Here is a 17,649-nt window from a genome sequence, read left to right as displayed (position 1 = left end):
AATCATGGAATGGTTTGTGTAGAAAGAAACCTTAAAGCCCATCCCATTCCACCCCCTGCCATGGGCAGGGACACCTTCCACTAGCCCAGGCTGCTCCAAGCCCCATCCAACCTGGCCTTGGACACTTCCAGGGATCCAGGGGCAGCCACAGCTTCTCTGGGCACCCTGTGCCAGGGCCTCCCCACCCTCACAGTGCGGAATTCCTTCCCAAGATCCCATCCAGCCCTGCCCTTGGGCACTGGGAAGCCATTCCCTGTGTCCTGTCCCTTCTTCCCTTGTCCCCAGTCCCTCTCCAGCTTCCCTGGAGCCCCTTTAGGCCCTGGAAGGGGCTCTGAGGTCTCCCTGGAGCCTTCTCTTCTCCAGGTGAGCACCCACAGCTCCCCCAGCCTGGCTCCAGAGCAGAGGGGCTCCATCCCTCAGAGCATCTCCATGGGCTCCTCTGGACCCACAAAAACCATGTGTTTCTCTGCTGAGGGCCCCAGAGCTGGAGCCTGCACTCCAGTGTGCCATGAGCTGTTCAGAGCCCCTCTCCCCAGCATGTCCCGTTCCTTCTGTCCTGAGGGCTGCTCTCCCTTCTCTTTTCTGGCTGCCTTATGCTTGACAAACACCATGTTTCCCAACAAATATGCAGGCCCCACTGCTTGGTGAGCCTTTGAGCCACTCTGCTCAGCCTCCAGCTTCTTCCTGCACCTTCTCCGTTTCCCTGTGCCTGGCGCCGTGGCCAAGGGGGCAATGCCAGGGCCCAGGGAGAGGCTGGTCGGGGAGCTGGCATGGCTGCCCAGCTTTCAGCAGTTTCTATAACTGCACAGAGATTTTGGCAATCCTTCTTGTACCGTTCTGACCTGAGGGGTTTTGGAGGTGTTTGCAACTGAGGATAACAAAGCCCTCTTGTCTACACCAAAGGCACTTTGTGTGGAGTCTAGGTATTGCTCTCATTTCATTTCCCGAGCATCCCTTGTGGAGAGCTTCCCACAGAAACATGCCCCATTGAGTCAGGAGGGAAGACTCATTGCAGTCCAAACAGAGCCCTGCAAACTTTCTCACCAGGTCCTGTTCCACAGCCAACTGCAAACATGTTTGTGTCTTGAACCTCCATTCACTGCCTGGGACGGTTTTCACAAGTTTTCAGCTGGAAATAGAACCAGGCAGCACTGGTGAGTCTTGCTTGAGGGCTGTGAGCCCTTCTGTGGCAGGGGCAGAGAGCCCAGGTACAGGAGCTACAAGGCAATAATGTGGCATTCACAGAATCACAGAATGCTTTGGGTTGAAAGCGACCTTTAAAGGTCTTCTTGTCTAATCCCCTGCAACGACCTGGGACATCTTCAACTACAGCAGGCTGCTCAGAGCCCCATCCAACCCTGAATGTTTCCAGGGAAGGGACATCCACCACCTCTCTGGGCAGCCTGTGTTGGTGTTTCACCACCTTATCATAAAAACTTTCTTCTTTATATCTAGTCTGAATCTTCCCTCTTTTAGTTTAAAACCATCATCACTTGTCCTATTGCTACAGACCCCACTAGAAAGTCTGGCCCCATCTTTCTTATAGGCCCCCTTTAGGCACTAGAAGGAGCTCTGAGGTTTCCCCAGAGCCTTCTCTTCTCCAGCCTGAACAGCCCCAGCTCTCTCAGCCTGTTTCCAGAGCAGAAGGGCTCCAGCTGTCAGTGTGGCCTCCTCTGGGACCACTCCAACAGCTCCATTCTCCCACTGCATCTACAGTACGTTATGACAGCAAAGACATAACAGGCAGAGCAGAAATTTAAGCCAGTGTCCCCCTTTCCAGGTGAGCACTGCAGTCCCTGGCTGCCTTTGTCCTACCCCAGTTGGTACCAGCTGACAGAAGAACCCTTGCTCCTCCTCTGGGTTATCTGGGCAGGCTCAGGGACCCAGACCCTCCTGCCTCAGTGTGTCGGGTGGGCCCCAGCGGGTGCTGAGCTAGGCAGAAAGAGCAGCACGTGTGGAGCTGGCTGGCAGGGCAGTGTGGCTGTGGGGGACACAGTGGCCTCGAGCAGGGTGACTCCGGAGCCGTCCTCCCTCGCCGTGCCCTCAGCTCCTCGCACAGCAATTCCCCAGGAGCTCACCAGCCAGGCACTGACTCAGTCTGGGAGCTTTGCCTGAGAAAGAAGCTGAGGTGTTGGCCCCAGTCGTCAGTAAGTTATCGGAGAAGTTTAGCTGCAGTGACATCACCTCCTCCTTATGTTACTACAAGGAACTCAGATCCTATTATGGGAGAGGAGGTAACTCAGTCGAGCCTTTCAAGATAAACTCAGACAGGAAGACAGACGCGATTGCCTGAAGGCACCAATTAGACATTTCTGGTGAGCTCAGCTCTGTTCAGCTGACACACAACCACACTGGGGCCAGGGAGACAGGAGCACCTCTCTCGTGTCTCAGGGCTGGGGTGGGAGGGATGGGAGACCAGCACTTCTTTGCCGAGCTGCTGGCTCAGCCCTCACACCGTCAGTGGCCACAGCTCTCCCTCCAGAACGTCCTTTCTTTACGTCCTGTGTTCTGCTGTGGACAGGGAACCACAGAGGAGCTCCCTGGTCTGGAGAGAGATCAGCCCAGCCCTGCCCCACTCAGTGCTGCACATGATCTTCGGTGGCAAGTATCCTCCAGCTTTATCAAGGGAAATAATAGCCCAATATGTTGCAAAAAATACCGTGATAATGGGCTGCAGTTTGAGGTCCCAGTGCCCTGTGGTGACTGGGCTGTGGGGAACACCCCAGTCTATGCTGCAGGCCAGTTACTGCACGTGACTGGCCTAAGACACGCAGACAGAGAGCTCTTACTGGCTCTGATGTGTGAGAGGAAGGAAAAAACAGCAGCAAAATTTGGGATGCCTCCTGACAGCGTGGTATTGAGCATTTCTGTTGGTTTCCAGGCTGCAACTCCCCCTGTAAATGCTTCACAGCCAGAAGAAAATGGTAAAATATGAGTAAATTTGCTTCTGCCAGTCATAGCTTGAGATCTGCACCACATCTGTTAGGGAACAGAGAGACTGGTTCTGGTTATTCCCTGGTTATTCTGGTTATTCTGCCAGTCATGTTACCAACAGCTCGGAAATGCACTTGTACCTCCTCCAAAACACTCTGGAAGCAGTTCTTGGGACAAGACAGTTCTTGGAAACTGCTGGATCTGTGACACAGAAAATGCAAGATCTCAGATTATAGGTCAGGATTAACACAAACCTCATGACACACTCACTGCACTGATGGCTGCATGCACCCCACCCCTGGCCAGACCTCCCAAGTGGCTGCACTGGTGGCATTGGCTTGTCTTCTGGAAAGGAGGAATCTCCCACTCTTGACCTTTTCTCCTTAGAAAAGGACTTCCCTATTTGCCTGGTTCCTTCTATAAGTGTTCCTGATCCCACCATCCTCTCTGGACTGCTCCTGGCAAGAAGACAGTTGATTTCTCCTCAAATATTCATCAAACAGACAAGGTTCAAAGCAATGAAGGGGCTCTTCCAAGGCATGTTGAAACCCAATATGAAGCCGACCCGAAAATGTCCTGCTCAAGGAAATGCTTCCCTTTCCCATCCCACACAGGTTCTTCTGCCTCCCCAGAGCTGTCACTCCACAGCAGCAGCAAAGGAAGCAACTGGCAAGCTCAGGTACACTCACATTTGGTGCTGACTTGCTCCTCTCACCATGGCTCTGCACAAATGTGAACACCTGCTCAGGGAAAAAGATGCCTCAGACCAGCAGACCTTGGGTGTTCTTCCAGGCAGCTCCCTCTCTCCCTAACCCTGTAGTCCCTACAAGGGAAAATGGAGTAAAGTCTGAGGTGACTGCAGGACTTTTGAGTCAGTGTCATGTTGAAGCTTTCCATACACCCCGTAACTCTCAGCAGCAGATGCAGCTCTAAAGCTGGAAGCTGAGACTTTCAGCAGCTGCTGGTTTTCACAAGCTGTTGTTCTTGAACATCCCACTTAAAATCACCTCCTCCTGCACACAACAGACAGGCCAGCGCCCTGCAGAGCCTTGCTTGAGCCCATGAAGTCACTTGGAAATCTTGTCCATGCTGATGTCTGGAGTCACTGTGTGTCTTCCTCTCTCCAGACCCATAGCACTGCTTGACAGCAGGTGTGGGATGAGTCCCTCTCCTAAGCCATCCAGCAGCTCCGTGAGCGAGGCGTCTTCCTCTGCAAGCAAGCAACGGGTTAAAGCTTGCAAGGAAAATCAATTGAGTGATTTGGTGAAATAAAGATTAAAACATCTCCGTGGAAGGTGAGGAGCCAGCCCTGGCCTGTGCTGTCTCATTTACCCACTAATCGGCCCAATTACCTCAGGTATAAATCATAACACAAAACACTTACAGAGCCAGAGTCACACACTGAAGAAAGGAGAGAACTGTTGGGTTGGTTTTTGTTTAGTATAATTGATATAATTACTAACAATTCTGTGCCAAGAACTTCAGCTTTTCTGCTTCCAGAAGAGAGTAGAGAGCTGTCTGAAAGCCATAGCAATTAGCAATCCCCACATGCACAGCTTTTATTAGAAAGAATGCACATCTATTCCAGAAAGAGCCAGCAGCTCCCTGAGGAGCAATTAACCATCCCTGGGTGCCAGGAATGCAGCTGTCACTGAGCCCATGTTCCCTGGCCCCTCATCAGTGCTGCAAAGGCACATAAGGAGTACTGCCCATCATGCTGCATGTGAAATGCCTTCACCTGGACACCTCCTTGTTCCTAATTTTAGCTCGTCTGGCTCCAGATAGGTGCATCTTGCTGTGCTACGGTCCAAGTAGGCTGCTGATTCTGAGACTTCTCAGGTCCAGCTCACTGTAACCAGCAGGAAGTCTCCCTTTTGCTCTGTTGAGGGGTTTGTCTGAGCTCTGATCTCCACACTCTGGAGCAGATTGACAGTAATTATATGGCTGGAGCTTCCAACACCTCTGCAGAACATGACCCCAGAGAGTGTCTCATGGACAGCTGCCACACGTTCACACTTTGCCACGTTGCCACCAGGCAGCCCCTGCAGAGCTGAGGAGCGGGAGAGTTCATCTGAGTCCTGCAGAGATGACCTCTCACCAACAGCGAGCTGTGGGGATACGGATGTGTGGGCACACGGGGCTGCAGCATGTCCACAGCCAGAAGCCATCCAGGAGCGTTAACAAACTCCTTGGATGGATCCAAGTTCTTGCCCACGTACTGTCCACAGAGATCCACAAGGACAGGCAGGTGTCCAAGTACCCCAAAAACCCTCACCAAGGGCCCGTGCTGCACTTCTCATACCTATGGACATCCCTAGGGGAAAAGGGCCTTTCCTGAGTGTTGCTAAACAGCCACAGAGCAAATCCAGCAGCATTAATGGTTTCCCCAGCTCCTGGGGCACGGTCACACTGACACCAAACCCCCTTGTGGGTGACCTCTGGGGCTTCACCCAGGAGTTCATGAGCAAAGTGGGATGTAAAGCTGGACAGCCATGGGCTCCACCTCGCTCCCTTGACCCTGTCCCTGTCCCAGCTCAGCCTGGTGTACCAGCCCTGGGCTCTGGTTTAGCACCTCCATTTCTGAAAGTTTCATTCGGGTTTGAGAAATTGTAACTACCTCAAGGATATTTTCATTGTCTGTTCTTTAATTAATTAAACTTGAAACCAAGGATTCATTTTAAAACTATTTTCAGTAAACTTATAGGGATTTGGATGAAAGAATATCTCTGGGAAAAGTAAGCAATGCAGCTTTAATTTTTTTTTAACAGTTTATGATGCCAAAACCTAACAGAATTCTTATGCTGAGGAAGGGATGGAAAAAAATAAGCAAAGATTAACATTTCCTGCAGAAGTTTTAATTTTGCTCAAAAAGTTCTTGTTTGTCCCAAAACATTTTGATGAAATTTTCAAATAGAATCCTTAACCTTACTCTGAGCTGCTGCAGGGTTTGCTTTTCTGATCTTTATTCTTTGCACTTGTTTTCTCAAGAAGATGAATAAAGTCATTCTGATTTGGGGGACAGTAAGTAAATTGGGGCAGAACTTGCAATGCCCACTCTCTTAACAGGAAAAATCAAAATTCATTGCCTTATGTCGGCCCTCTGAGCAAAAACACAAAACCTGTGGCAGTGGAACTGAGCTTTGGGTGTGATGTGCTTCTGTGACCCACAGAGGAATCAACAATGCTGGCTGAGAAACTCTCAACTGAACAGCCTTGCACCAGAAAACAGCACTTTGCAACAATGCAAGAGGATTGGAATTTGGGAAAATAGAATCACGGAATCACAGAATGGCTTGGGTTTGAAGAGACCTTAAAGCTCATCCTGTTCCACACCCTGTCATGGCAGGGACACCTTCCACTGTCCCAGGATGCTCCAAGCCCCATCCAACCTGGCCTTGGGCACTGCCAGGGATCCAGGGGCAGCCACAGCTGCTCTGGGCACCCTGTGCCAGGGCATCACCACCTCTGTGGTTAATACATCAATGTGGCAAAAGGGGGATAGGGATTTAACCCACCTTGGTTGTCATTCCAGTCTAAGGTGATGCTGTACCAGAATTTGAACTCTGCATTTAAAGGACGTTTTTCTGAAGGAGACCTCAGGAAGGTTTGACTGCACTTCTTAACCGGGTACAAATCTCCAGATTTGTCCATCCAGGTCAGGCCAGGCAGAGCAGGAAACATTTCTTTCTGTGATGTAGGGGAAGGTCTGTTTCCCAGGATTATCTGAGAATTTCACCCAGGAAATACCTGCACCCCCCTGCAGAGAGCAGGGCTTGCACCCAGCCTCTCCCCTGCTCCCACTTGTGATGGAGCGTTTGGTCTCCTCCTCCTGCAGTCCTTTGCAGCGTTTTGTGACTTAAGAAATGTTGGTACTCTTTGAAGAAGGGTCGTGCCTGGGCTGTAACAGTGGGGGTTTGCTCCAGTGTTCAACTTCCATCAAAAATATTACTTTACATAATCAAGAACAGTAATTCCTTTACCACATTCCTTTTTGGAGGATCATTGATTTGAGGGCTGGGCCATGACAGCTCTGTTAACTTCTTTCTCTCATGTTTTGATAAGAGACAAAGTGCTTTCTCTTTGCAATTTGAATTCAGAGATCTCTCCTTTAGATAGCTTGAAAACATAAGCTCTGTTGGCTGTGGATGGAAATTAAAATTTGCTTTTTCCTTGGTATAATTGGTTCCTGGTATTTCATCCAAATCTGAAGTATTTTCCTCTTATAATTTGGTTTCAAAATCTACAGGTAACACATTGTATCCTGCTCGCCATCGTTGCAATAAAAGATCTTTAGAGAGATGATTCTGAAACCTGAGTTTTAAACTTTTTTTCATAACAAGCTTAATATATTTTGGTCTCTCATTCTATTTCGAAACAAAAACAAGTGTTCAAAATTAAAGTTTCTCACCAAATTAAACCTCAAATTCAACTGCCTTAAGCTTTCCACAACGATTAAAAAGAAGCAATTGGCAAATGGAGGGGGAGGAAAGGCCCAAACGTGAGATACAAGAGCACGGGGTCTGACTCCCGCACAGGCACAGGATCACACACAGGACCCCGAGCAGGGCCGTGGCATCTTCCACGTTTCCAGACAAAGCCTTTCCCCCTGGCCTGGCGCTGTGGCCGCTCGGTTTGGCTGTCCCGCAGCCCCGTGGGTGTGAGCTGCCTCGGCAGACGGCTCGGGCAGATCCACGGCAAGCCCAGCCCCGGGGGATGCGGCTTTGATGCTCCGAGTTAAGGGGCCGGCTGCAAGCCCCAGCTGGCCTGGGGGCCACACGGGAGGACTCAGCCCAACCACCGTGCTTCAGACGCTGCCACCGGCTGGCAGCACCAAGTGACCATCAAGGAGGGATGGTCCTTGGTGGTGGTCAGACATCTCCCAGCACAGGCAGGAGCTTCACCGATACCTTCTTATGTTAATCACTATTTACAGCCCGATCCAATCTCCCTGGCCATCAATCCAAAGCCTCGGCATCGCTCCCCTTGCGTAACACTGCGGGCAGGTCTTTCACTGATCCCCACCCTGTTTCTCTCCCCCCCAGACGCCTGGACGCAAACCTCATCTCCGTGGTGCCCGACACGAGCTTTGAGGGGCTGCTCTCCTTGCGTCACCTGTGGCTGGACGATAACGCCCTGACGGAGATCCCTGTCCGAGCTCTGAACCACCTGCCAGCGCTCCAAGCCATGACCCTGGCCCTCAACCAGATCTGGCACATCCCCGATTTCGCCTTCCAGAACCTCAGCAGCCTCGTGGTGCTGTAAGCCTTCTCCACTTCTTACTCCCTCCGGCCGGGACAAGGTGCTGCCCACGGGCTCCTCCTCCTGTGGGAAGACCTGCTGGTCACTCTCCACGAGCAGCGTTTTGCTGCTGGGGCCAGGGTAGAGGTTTTGTTCAGTCAGGGAAACCCCCTCATTCTGTATGAAATGCTAAAATTGCCTCTTTTGATTTTTCTCATATTTTCCCCACTTTTCACTGAAGAGCTAATAAGCTCCCTGATATAATTCAAGAAATGTTTTGTATTAAAAAAAAAAAAAAATCAGTAACTGGAAACAAAAACCAGATTTTTTTTTCCTTGAAGACTCAAGCAACAAAAAACCCTCTCATTTCTTTTCCTCCCTCCAATCCCTGTGTTAAAACAACAGGAACTTCTAGCAACGTGAAAAAAAGAATCAAATTGCAACGATTTGCAGTCAGGTCAAAAAAGTAATATTTTCATTTCTTGGAAAACATACCAACTCAGTCCCTCTCCCCCTAGCCCCCCCAGCCCCTTTTATTACCAAATATGATTTTAAACCAAAGGTCTAACGCCAACACCTTGTCCAAGCCCGTGCCTGCTTATTTGCATGACTGGTACATGTGCAGGTCAGATGTTTTTGCCGTGGCTGCTGTCCGGTTTGCATTGTGAGCGTTGGGAGCGCTGGGGAGAGCAGCGCTGCTCCAGGATGGAAACAGGCACTCCGTGGGCAGTGAGACACTAAACCACCCGCAACCTGCACTCAGAAAGTGAACCCATCCCTCTGGCAGCTGCTCAGGAGGGGCATCCTTTCTATCAACAGAGGCTTGCAGATTATCTTCCCTTTAAAAGGAACTCTACATGTGCAAATGAGCTACTTATTACTTCTTCGGTGTTGATTAGCAAGTTCAGGTGTGATTGCCAACTGGTTTGGAGCTCCTCTATCCACATGAAATGCCACCTCTAGTTTGGTAATTTGTACTGATACCAGGGTGTTAAGTAATCTCAGCATGTAGTGCCTTAGTGAAAGTTTAGCAATTATTTCCCTTTCAAAATTTAATGCGTTCACTGAGACCATCCAGCATAGAAAGTGCTTGGACAAAGCACAGTTCAGAGTTTTATTAAGCATCAATAATACTTAATGGGATGTGCTGTTTAGACAAAGCTTAAAGGCTTATTTAGGAGAAAAGCAAAAAGCAACTTGAGAAAAATCAAAAAAGTAGTTTTCACCCACAATAGTGCTCATTCTGCAAGGCAACCCATGGCCACCATAATGCAACCACTTCAGTCAGCTTTAATAGCTCACTCAGCGGGTGAGCTGACATTTGGGGTTTCATTTCAGCCTCCAAAGCATGCTGCTTTCATTCCGGCTCATCCCATACTGTGGGCAAGAAGCAACTCCTTAATTAAACAGGCAAGCTTGAGAAATAAAAGTCATTGACCATTAGGTCACAAGGGAGAGAATAATGTCCCACCACATACAATTGGAAGGGAAGACATGTGTGATCCTGCCAGGCTCTGTGGGACACGATGCTACATTTTTGTGGGATCACAAGTGTTTGGCAGAACTGGCCCCATAAATCTCTCCCATGCTTCCATGCAAGCCCTTGTCAACACATCACCAGTGGAAAGTCACCCAGTGTCCCTCCTGTGTCCCAACCAGGGATATGTCCCTGCTCCAGACTCACCCATCAAGCTGACAAGCAAATGCTCCCAAAAGCTGGAGAGAAGACTTTCCCTACCAGGGTGCAGATGATACACATCCCTCCATCTGAAAATGTCTGGATTTGCAGGTAGATGGAGGATCTGGCTGCTGCCATAAACATTGGGAACTCCCAGCTACAGGGTATTAAAATGAGCCCCCAGGGGAAGAAAGCCAAGGGCAGATGTGGCTGAGCACAGGGGAATCTCTCCTGTCCAGCCTGGTCGGTGCTCAGGGACACGGCTGACCGCGGCTGAGGGCAGGAGTCTCCCAGCTGCAGAGCTCTGCTGTTCCTCCTCCACACACCTTGGGCCTTTGGCAGAACCATTTCACCATCCTGCACTGCCGCAAGCACTGACATCAGAGTATCCCAGCCTCAATCTGGAATACTTTAAAGGCTCAGTGTCTGCTAATAAATTACACCTTTGTTGAGGAATTCCCTGATCTGATTCCCATCTATTGCTGCTGCAGTCTTCGAACTGGGGCTGCAGGCTGTTCAGTGAGCAGAGCCTCGTATAAATCACTCATCATGAAATCCATGAACCTCCGTAACTGGCACATCCTTTCCCAGCTTTAATAACAAGGGCTCTGTGTGCTGGGGTGCTGGCACTGTGCTTTGATGGCAGAAGAGAGGTGGATATCTGATCAGGATAGCTCATGGCAATAGGATGTTACCTTCCAGTCTGATCTATTCAGGACCAAATGTATCTTAGTATCTGCAAGCAGAAGTAATCCTGAATACTTTTCAGCTGATGGTTTGTGTGAAGTAAAGGTTGTTTTACAAAAATCATCACCTTTCTTGAGCATATAAGACTTTTCATTCAGCAGTCAGCATCTGAAACCCCCATGCTGCTGCGCTGACAGGCCAATAAAGTGCATAAAAGCAGTTCTCAGTAGTGTCCCTCATTTCCTCTGTCAGCTGAACTCAGCAAGAAGTCTCAAGCCAGGAATCACAGCACCTCTTTCAGCTCCACTCCCCAGAGAGGTCCACAAGTAAAATCTTACATTGCCAAGATATCTCCCATGCTGCAGATGTGTCCTTGCTGCCACATCTCTGCAGTGGGCTGCAGCTCCCTGCTTTCCTGATGTCAAAGGAGCTCTCAGCAGAGATGCTGGGATGAGTGTGGGACACAGAGTTGGAGTGACCTTTCCAAAACAGGCCAAGCAGTAGAGAGGTTTGCCCTGTAACGAGGGACCTGGATAGAGAAAATCTTCAAGTAGTTTTAGTTTCATCACATAGCAGAGAACCTCTTAGAGCAAATGAGGTCAAATCCAGATCTGAGAACCTTCCTTGTTTGGGTCCACAGGGAGCCTTAGCTCCTGGAAACCTATTACCGCAGGCCTGGGCCCTAGGGTACATCACCGTGTCCTGCAGCCATAGGGAGGAGGAGGAGAGAAGATCCAGCAGGCAGGAATTGTGCAGCAAGATTGATTGATTTAATTATTTTACAAACTCTATTTTATAGACCTTTTTCTTCATAGTCTAATTGGACAAAGGATCAGCCACCCCTTGGGGTGATTGGCTAAAATCCTAAAACATCCATTATCAAAATATTTTTCTACTGTACCATAAACAAGACTTCTCAAGGTTGCAGGTGTTTGGTTGTTTACATAACTCTGCTACCTCTTCTGTGAGAGAGAAAAGTCTCTCACAGACTTAGAAAATAACAAGAAAATCCTCGCTAGCAGCATTTTTTATCTACAGAAACCTCCAGGAGTCAACTTGGCCCTGTAATGGGAGCAAAAGAGATGCTCCACTCCTCTAACCTGGCCCTCACCCTTGCCTAGCTGGTCGAAAAAATGGACACTGGGAAAAGTTGTTCTGGTGCCACTACCAGTTAGTTTTGCTTAACGCCCTCTAATTCTTGTGCTCTGTGTCCATCTCCTCTGGGCCATTGCTGTATTTGTTACTATCTATTGTACCCTTCCCTCAGCTCAGCTTTTCCAGTCCCCATCCAGTTACCTGGTGTGCAACATGGAATCCCAGACTGGTTTGGGTTGGAAGGGACCTCAAAGCTCATCCAGTTCCACCCCCTGCCCTGGGCAGGGACACCTTCCACTATCCCAGGTTGCTCCAAGCCCTGTCCAACCTGGCCTTGGACACTTCCAGGGATCCAGGGGCAGCCACAGCTGCTCTGGGCACCCTGTGCCAGGGCCTGCCCACCATCACAGGGAGAATTTCTTCCCAATATCTGATCCAAATCTCCCCTCTCTCAGTTTAAGAAAAAAATCTACCCTCTTTTCCCCTTGTCCTGTTAATACCTGTCTGTGTAAAATCAGAAGTTAGTTCACATATCACACTTACCTGTTCCTTCACACCTTCAGATGGAGAGACCAAATCTGCACACTGTATCAGACAGAAATTAATTCTGGTTTATACCATGGTACAACGCTGTTCTGTGCCCACTCTCCCTCTTCCAGTTATCCCTGCCATTTCATTTGCTTTTTTCATAGCTGCTGAACACCAAGGCCTCTTTCCTGGAGGTATATAAAAGCCTGTTAGTGTGTATGCCTGGTTCTCCCCTCTGCTGCACTTGACATTCACACAACCTGAATATCAGCTGATAATTTATTGTCAAGGTCACTCAGCAGCACCTTCCAGCTGCAAGTGTACTGGAAATGTGTCAATGAAGGATCTTCAGTAGAATTCCTCTTTCTTACAGTTTTTATCATTAAAGAACACGATGCAGCTCTGTCTCTAACAGAATAGTTTAGTGACTAGAAGAGAAAACTTGTTTGCAAGACTCCTGGGTTCCCATTCCCATTCTGGTCCTTGCTCTGGTGTAACTCTGGCTGGGGCTTTCAGAAGGGACCACTGCTTTTCAGCGTCTTCCTTGCCTAGGAGCAAACACCAACATATCCCTGCTTTCCAGGGAAGCTAGTCACCAGTCCTTTCAGCTGACATCTGTGGGACTTGGAGCTTCCTAGCACCACAGAGCCCAGTCTGGTGCACTGGAGTGTCAGGATGAGCCTGTGCATCCCTGCTCCCACCTGTGCAAGGGAGTTACCAGTGCGTCTCTGAGAAGTTGTTGGGAACCCTGTTGGCAGGGAGTGCCAGGCATGTGCAATTCATTATCACTAAGAGCAATATTGCCTGGAACATCTGGGTCCCATTTATGAGCCTTTTAATTGGCTAAAGTGCCTTTTCTCTCGGAGGACCAAGCTCACTGCCTTGGCAAAAGTGGATTTCCTTCTCCAGCACTTAAGGAAGAAGCAAATCATGCCCCAATGCACCCTGAGAATGTCGCTTCTGATCGAGCTTTATTCTCCACCAGACAAGTCTCATGCTGGTCCTTCACTAGTGGAAACAATCCATGGAATTTGCACCACTTATGGTTCAGGTTTCTCTACTTATCCATGGCCAAGTTGAGGAAAAGGACAATTTTGCCACAATAGAGATGCAAGCTCATCGTGGCAATGGCTGGTCAGGGGAGAATTCATATGATGTCAGATTTGAGCTTGGTTCAAATCATCTAATGCAAATAATTGATGGAAAATGTTTGCATTTGTCCTTTTTGAGAAGAAAAAATGAAGTCATTAAAAATGAAAGCGATGGCAAATCCACCACTTCTCTTTGTAGTCTGTTCCAGTGGTTAATCATCCTTAGTGTTAAAAAAAACGTTCATATTTCCCATTTGAATTTTCTTTGGCTTTGACTTCAGACATTTGTTCTTATTATTCTTTCCTCCACTCAATCACAGAACCATTTTAGTACCCAGTTTCCAACCAGGAAGAATCCTATACATTACACTGCACTCATCCCCTTGATCTTATGTAATAATCTAAACACATTGAGTTCTTTAAGTCCCCATCCTACTTTTTTTCCAGCCCTTGGATCATTTTTATTGCTCCTCTCTGCACCCATTTCAATTCGCAACATCCAGTTACCAGTGTGGGTATCAGCAATACGTTTGTCCTGCCAGATCTGCTTTCACCAGTGTACAGTGCAGATGTTGACAGGATTTCCCTTTCCTTGCCCACACAGACAAGCACCTTCATTAAAGCAGGATTTAGGCACTAGCTCAACCTGCTTCCCTTCTGTGTAAGACAAATGTGCAGTCCCCTTGGAGGTGGCATTGCCACAGTTGAAGCTAATGCCTGTGTTGGACTGTCTTTCAGACTGTTCTCCAAAACCTTTTAATTCACTGGAAAAGTAAATGGAAAAAGCAGTAAAATGAAAATGGAACAAATTTGACTAAGGGTGCTGCATGAGTGATGGGGGGAAAAAATCACATTTATTCCAAATTTCTGATAGGAAATAGTTGGCAAGGACAGAAAACCTTCTATCTAGAATCTGCTGTGCATTTCTTATCGTGGGTCAGAGTGAATCTTGTAGGGTTTGATCTTTTCCTGCTCTGTTTCTAAATTCTCCCCACCTGAGGCACCATCTAGGCTGCAGCCTCTCTCCCCAGCCTGTGTGGGATTCTGCAGCCACCGCCGTTTCTGTTGGTTTCAGCAGGACACAGCAAGGGTTCACCTGGCAGCAGAGGAGCTCACTTGTCCCACAACACGTGGGAGCCCTTGTGCTGCTGCAGGAGCTGCCAGTCCCACCCTGCCAGGGGTCAGTGTGACAACAGCTACTGCTGCTTTCTAACAGAGGCTCGTGGCTGAGAACAGGCTGCAGGCCAGCCCACGATACAGCACTGACTGTCCTCATCCTGGGCAAAGCTTCATCCACGGGTGGTTGCCCAAACTCATCCTCACTCCACGGGACTGACCTGCACAGGAAGAGACACAGATCCCAAAGCTCATTGCCCTTACCAAGGAGAGTGGTGGCTTCTGGCTCCAACAGCAAAGGCTTAAAGACTTGCCATGTTTTTGCATCGTAGGGGTTGTTTATAGCCCAGAGTCAAGTACCTTGAGCTGCCATCAAACCAGCTGAGCTGTAATTTACAGGGCAGAATATAACGTTGTGTGGGCTGAGCTCAAATTGACAAGCACTGGAGATGTTGCAATTCCACTTGTTAAAATTTGTTTACCAGGGGAGGAAAAAAAGGCAGAATGGAAGACAGGAACGTCTTTTCAAGTGTTTACCTTTCCAGCTCTCTTGTTTCTATTATTGCCATGTGGTTGGGTAACTCTAGAGTTCAGCTTGGACAGCAAATTTTTTTATAACTCCCTTTTTTGGTTGTTCATAATTTTCTCAGCAACAAAGAACTTCCTTCGGATGATTTTCATTACTCTGCCTCCAAACAAAGCACTCTAGAGCCAAATATAAACACAGCAGGTGATTGCTTTTCTCTGCTGTCTCCTTGCCTGACTGCAGTGATAGCAGTCAGCTGCTCAGCATGTCCGAGCTTGGACAAGGTGTCCGGTCACACCATCCCGACAAAGCTCCGGGGAGCTCACACCTTCCCTGGCCTTCAGCATTCCCTTGTCCCCACACTGTCCCCTCACACAGGACAGGGGTTTGGGGCATGGGGCTCTTGTGGTACCTCTTCATGTGATCCCACAGCAACTCCAGACCCAAACCCTTTCTTTGCCAATTGCAGTATCCAGTGCCAAAGGAACTCAAAATGGTTGGCACCACCAACTGAAGAAAAGGCAGCATGACCAGAAGCTGTTAACATTTGATGGAGGAAACCATCTGGGCTCAAACTTCTTTTCTTGTGACAAAGAGAAATTTCTCCCATAAGATTCGCATTTTGATCTCAAGTTTCTTTTCTCCTCCAAAAGTCACAATCCAAGTTTTTTTGCAGGCAACATCCTTTTTCTTTTTTCCCATTTGCTCAAAGGAGCAAACATATGTTATCAGATATCTTTCCCTTCCCCTTCCTCTGAAATGTTTGCATGTTCTCATCCCAATGACAAACATCCATCTTGGGCTGTTTCTGTTTTGCAAGCCCCTACCAAACTGCCCTAGAGCCTGGCTGTTCCTCCACTCCCAGCTTCCTCCTGTTTTACCCTAGAATATTTGGCAGTGGGAGCTGCCTGTGCTCAGCCAAACAGCTCGCACTTGAATCCAGGTGGAGTGAGAGATTTTTCAAGCTGAGACACATTTAGATCAAGCAGCAAATAATGAAAAAATCATGGATCCACCTGCCAGCATGGAGCCTCCCCCAGGCTCTTGGAAGGAGGCAGCAGCATTGGACAAAGGCTGGTGCATCCCTTGCTAGTGCTATCATAGGCATGGGACAAGAGGACCCCCATGGGGAGTGGCATGGCAGCAATTCACCACGTGGACTGGGCGTTAAAAGAGAATCTGAACTGATGGGGAAACCTGCCCAGAGAGCTGCCCCTCCTCGGTGGGCATTTATCACACACACCATGGCAGTGCAAGCATGGGCATCACTAAGAGGGTTAAGTGCAGGCTGGGCAGCAGTGGGTTGTCTTCTCCTGCTTTTCAGCAGACTTTTCTCAGACTGCTCACAAGAACTCTCTCCATGGACTTGGAGGTGCCTTTGAGTGGGATTTCAGAGGGAGATGCACAATTAGCCACAAGCTCACAGATGTAAAGGAAGTGACATGGGAAAAGCGCTGAGATGTGCACACATACACAAGGGTCTCTGATAATCCAAGATGAGGAATCCGGCAATTAAGGCCTTGGGTTTGCCAAAAGACTGAGACAGGGGAGTGAGGGATCTGTGGAAACACAGAACCCAGGACTCCAGAAACTCATCACCTACAGAGCTTCCAAGGAAAATTACCCCAGGTGGCTTTGCAGGAGCCCCCAGCACAAGGCTCCCCAGTGCCAGCGTTAAGGCTGGGAGCTCCCAAGCCTTTAAGCACTAGATGTTTGTGGCATGTAGCAGCAGGATGAAGGGGAACAGGAAAAAAACTGTTTCTATGGTGCAGAGAATGTGCATCAGCCTGTGGCATGGCCCCAGCACTTCAGCCAGGCACTCTGAAGCATTGAACTGAAGACAACTCTCGTTGCAATCAAACTGGAGCTGCTCCAGGAACTGGCAGGGTTTTCTTTTTTTTTAAAGTAAAGATAATAAACTGTGACTAACAGGATGATTTTGGACTCAAAGTCTTCTTGCTGCTACTAAAGCTTCAAGGAGTCCAAATATGATTGTGTCCTTAGATAGCACCCAGTGCCCATGAACAGCTGTTGAAGCCACATGGTGGGTTGAGCCCAGGGAAGGGTGAGCTCTAGGGTGTTTCTTGAAGCTTCTTGCTTAAGCATGTTCATCCACAGCCACCTGGTAGCTGTAAAGGTGGAGATCTCAGGGAAATTCCTACATCAGCCTCGAATTCCTGAGAGGAATGGGAGCTCTGTAGCTGCTCTGCAAGCACTACTGCACCCAGCATGTCTCGTGGGGTAAGAGAAGGAACCCTATGAGTGCCCTTGGCATCCCAGCCCAGGCTGTGGTCAGCTTACATCCAGGATGTTCTGGACCACAGCTCAGACCAAAGGAAAAGGTCATCTTGCACCTCCACTGACCATCTCTGTTTTGTCCACAGGCACCTGCACAACAACCGGATCCAGAGCCTGGGAGCCAACGGCTTTGATGGGCTGCACAGCCTGGAAACCCTGTGAGTCCCCTGTTTTATTCTCTGTCCTAAAGACATGGGCTGTGTTCATCCCCCAGCACAGCATGCAGGAAAGGGGGGCAGCCCCCACGTGTCACTGGTCACCATGCACTGGGGGCAGCAGCAGGGCTGGCTCCAGGCACCAGCACGAGTGCATGCCCAGGGCATGATGCTCACTGGGGACTGAGAGCCTGGCCTTTCCTCCCGTGGCTGTGCAAGCTGGTCAGGCTGTGCTGCTGCTGCAGGGGGATCTGTGCATATGGGCAGTGTGGCTGGCAAGGGGTTCTGAGGCCCTGGACACCA

The 17,649-nt window shown here is 49.1% G+C and overlaps 1 protein-coding gene across 2 annotated transcripts in view; it reads left to right on the top strand.

The window, feature by feature from the left end:
* LGR6 (leucine rich repeat containing G protein-coupled receptor 6) overlaps positions 1-17,649 on the top strand; it is a 151,906-nt gene that overhangs the window by 92,564 nt on the left and 41,693 nt on the right. Inside the window, exons 5-6 of one of the 2 annotated variants that reach the window (XM_048327912.1) lie at positions 7,977-8,192; positions 17,278-17,349. In XM_048327912.1, the coding sequence (XP_048183869.1) occupies positions 7,977-8,192; positions 17,278-17,349 (288 nt within the window). The remainder of the gene's footprint in view (positions 1-7,976; positions 8,193-17,277; positions 17,350-17,649) is intronic. The other variant, XM_048327913.1, reaches the window with a different exon arrangement.

This window comes from Corvus hawaiiensis, chromosome 24 (genome assembly GCF_020740725.1).
Source record: "Corvus hawaiiensis isolate bCorHaw1 chromosome 24, bCorHaw1.pri.cur, whole genome shotgun sequence".
NCBI classification, from domain to species: Eukaryota; Metazoa; Chordata; class Aves; order Passeriformes; family Corvidae; genus Corvus; species Corvus hawaiiensis.
This window is presented reverse-complemented; position numbering and strand designations above follow the sequence as displayed.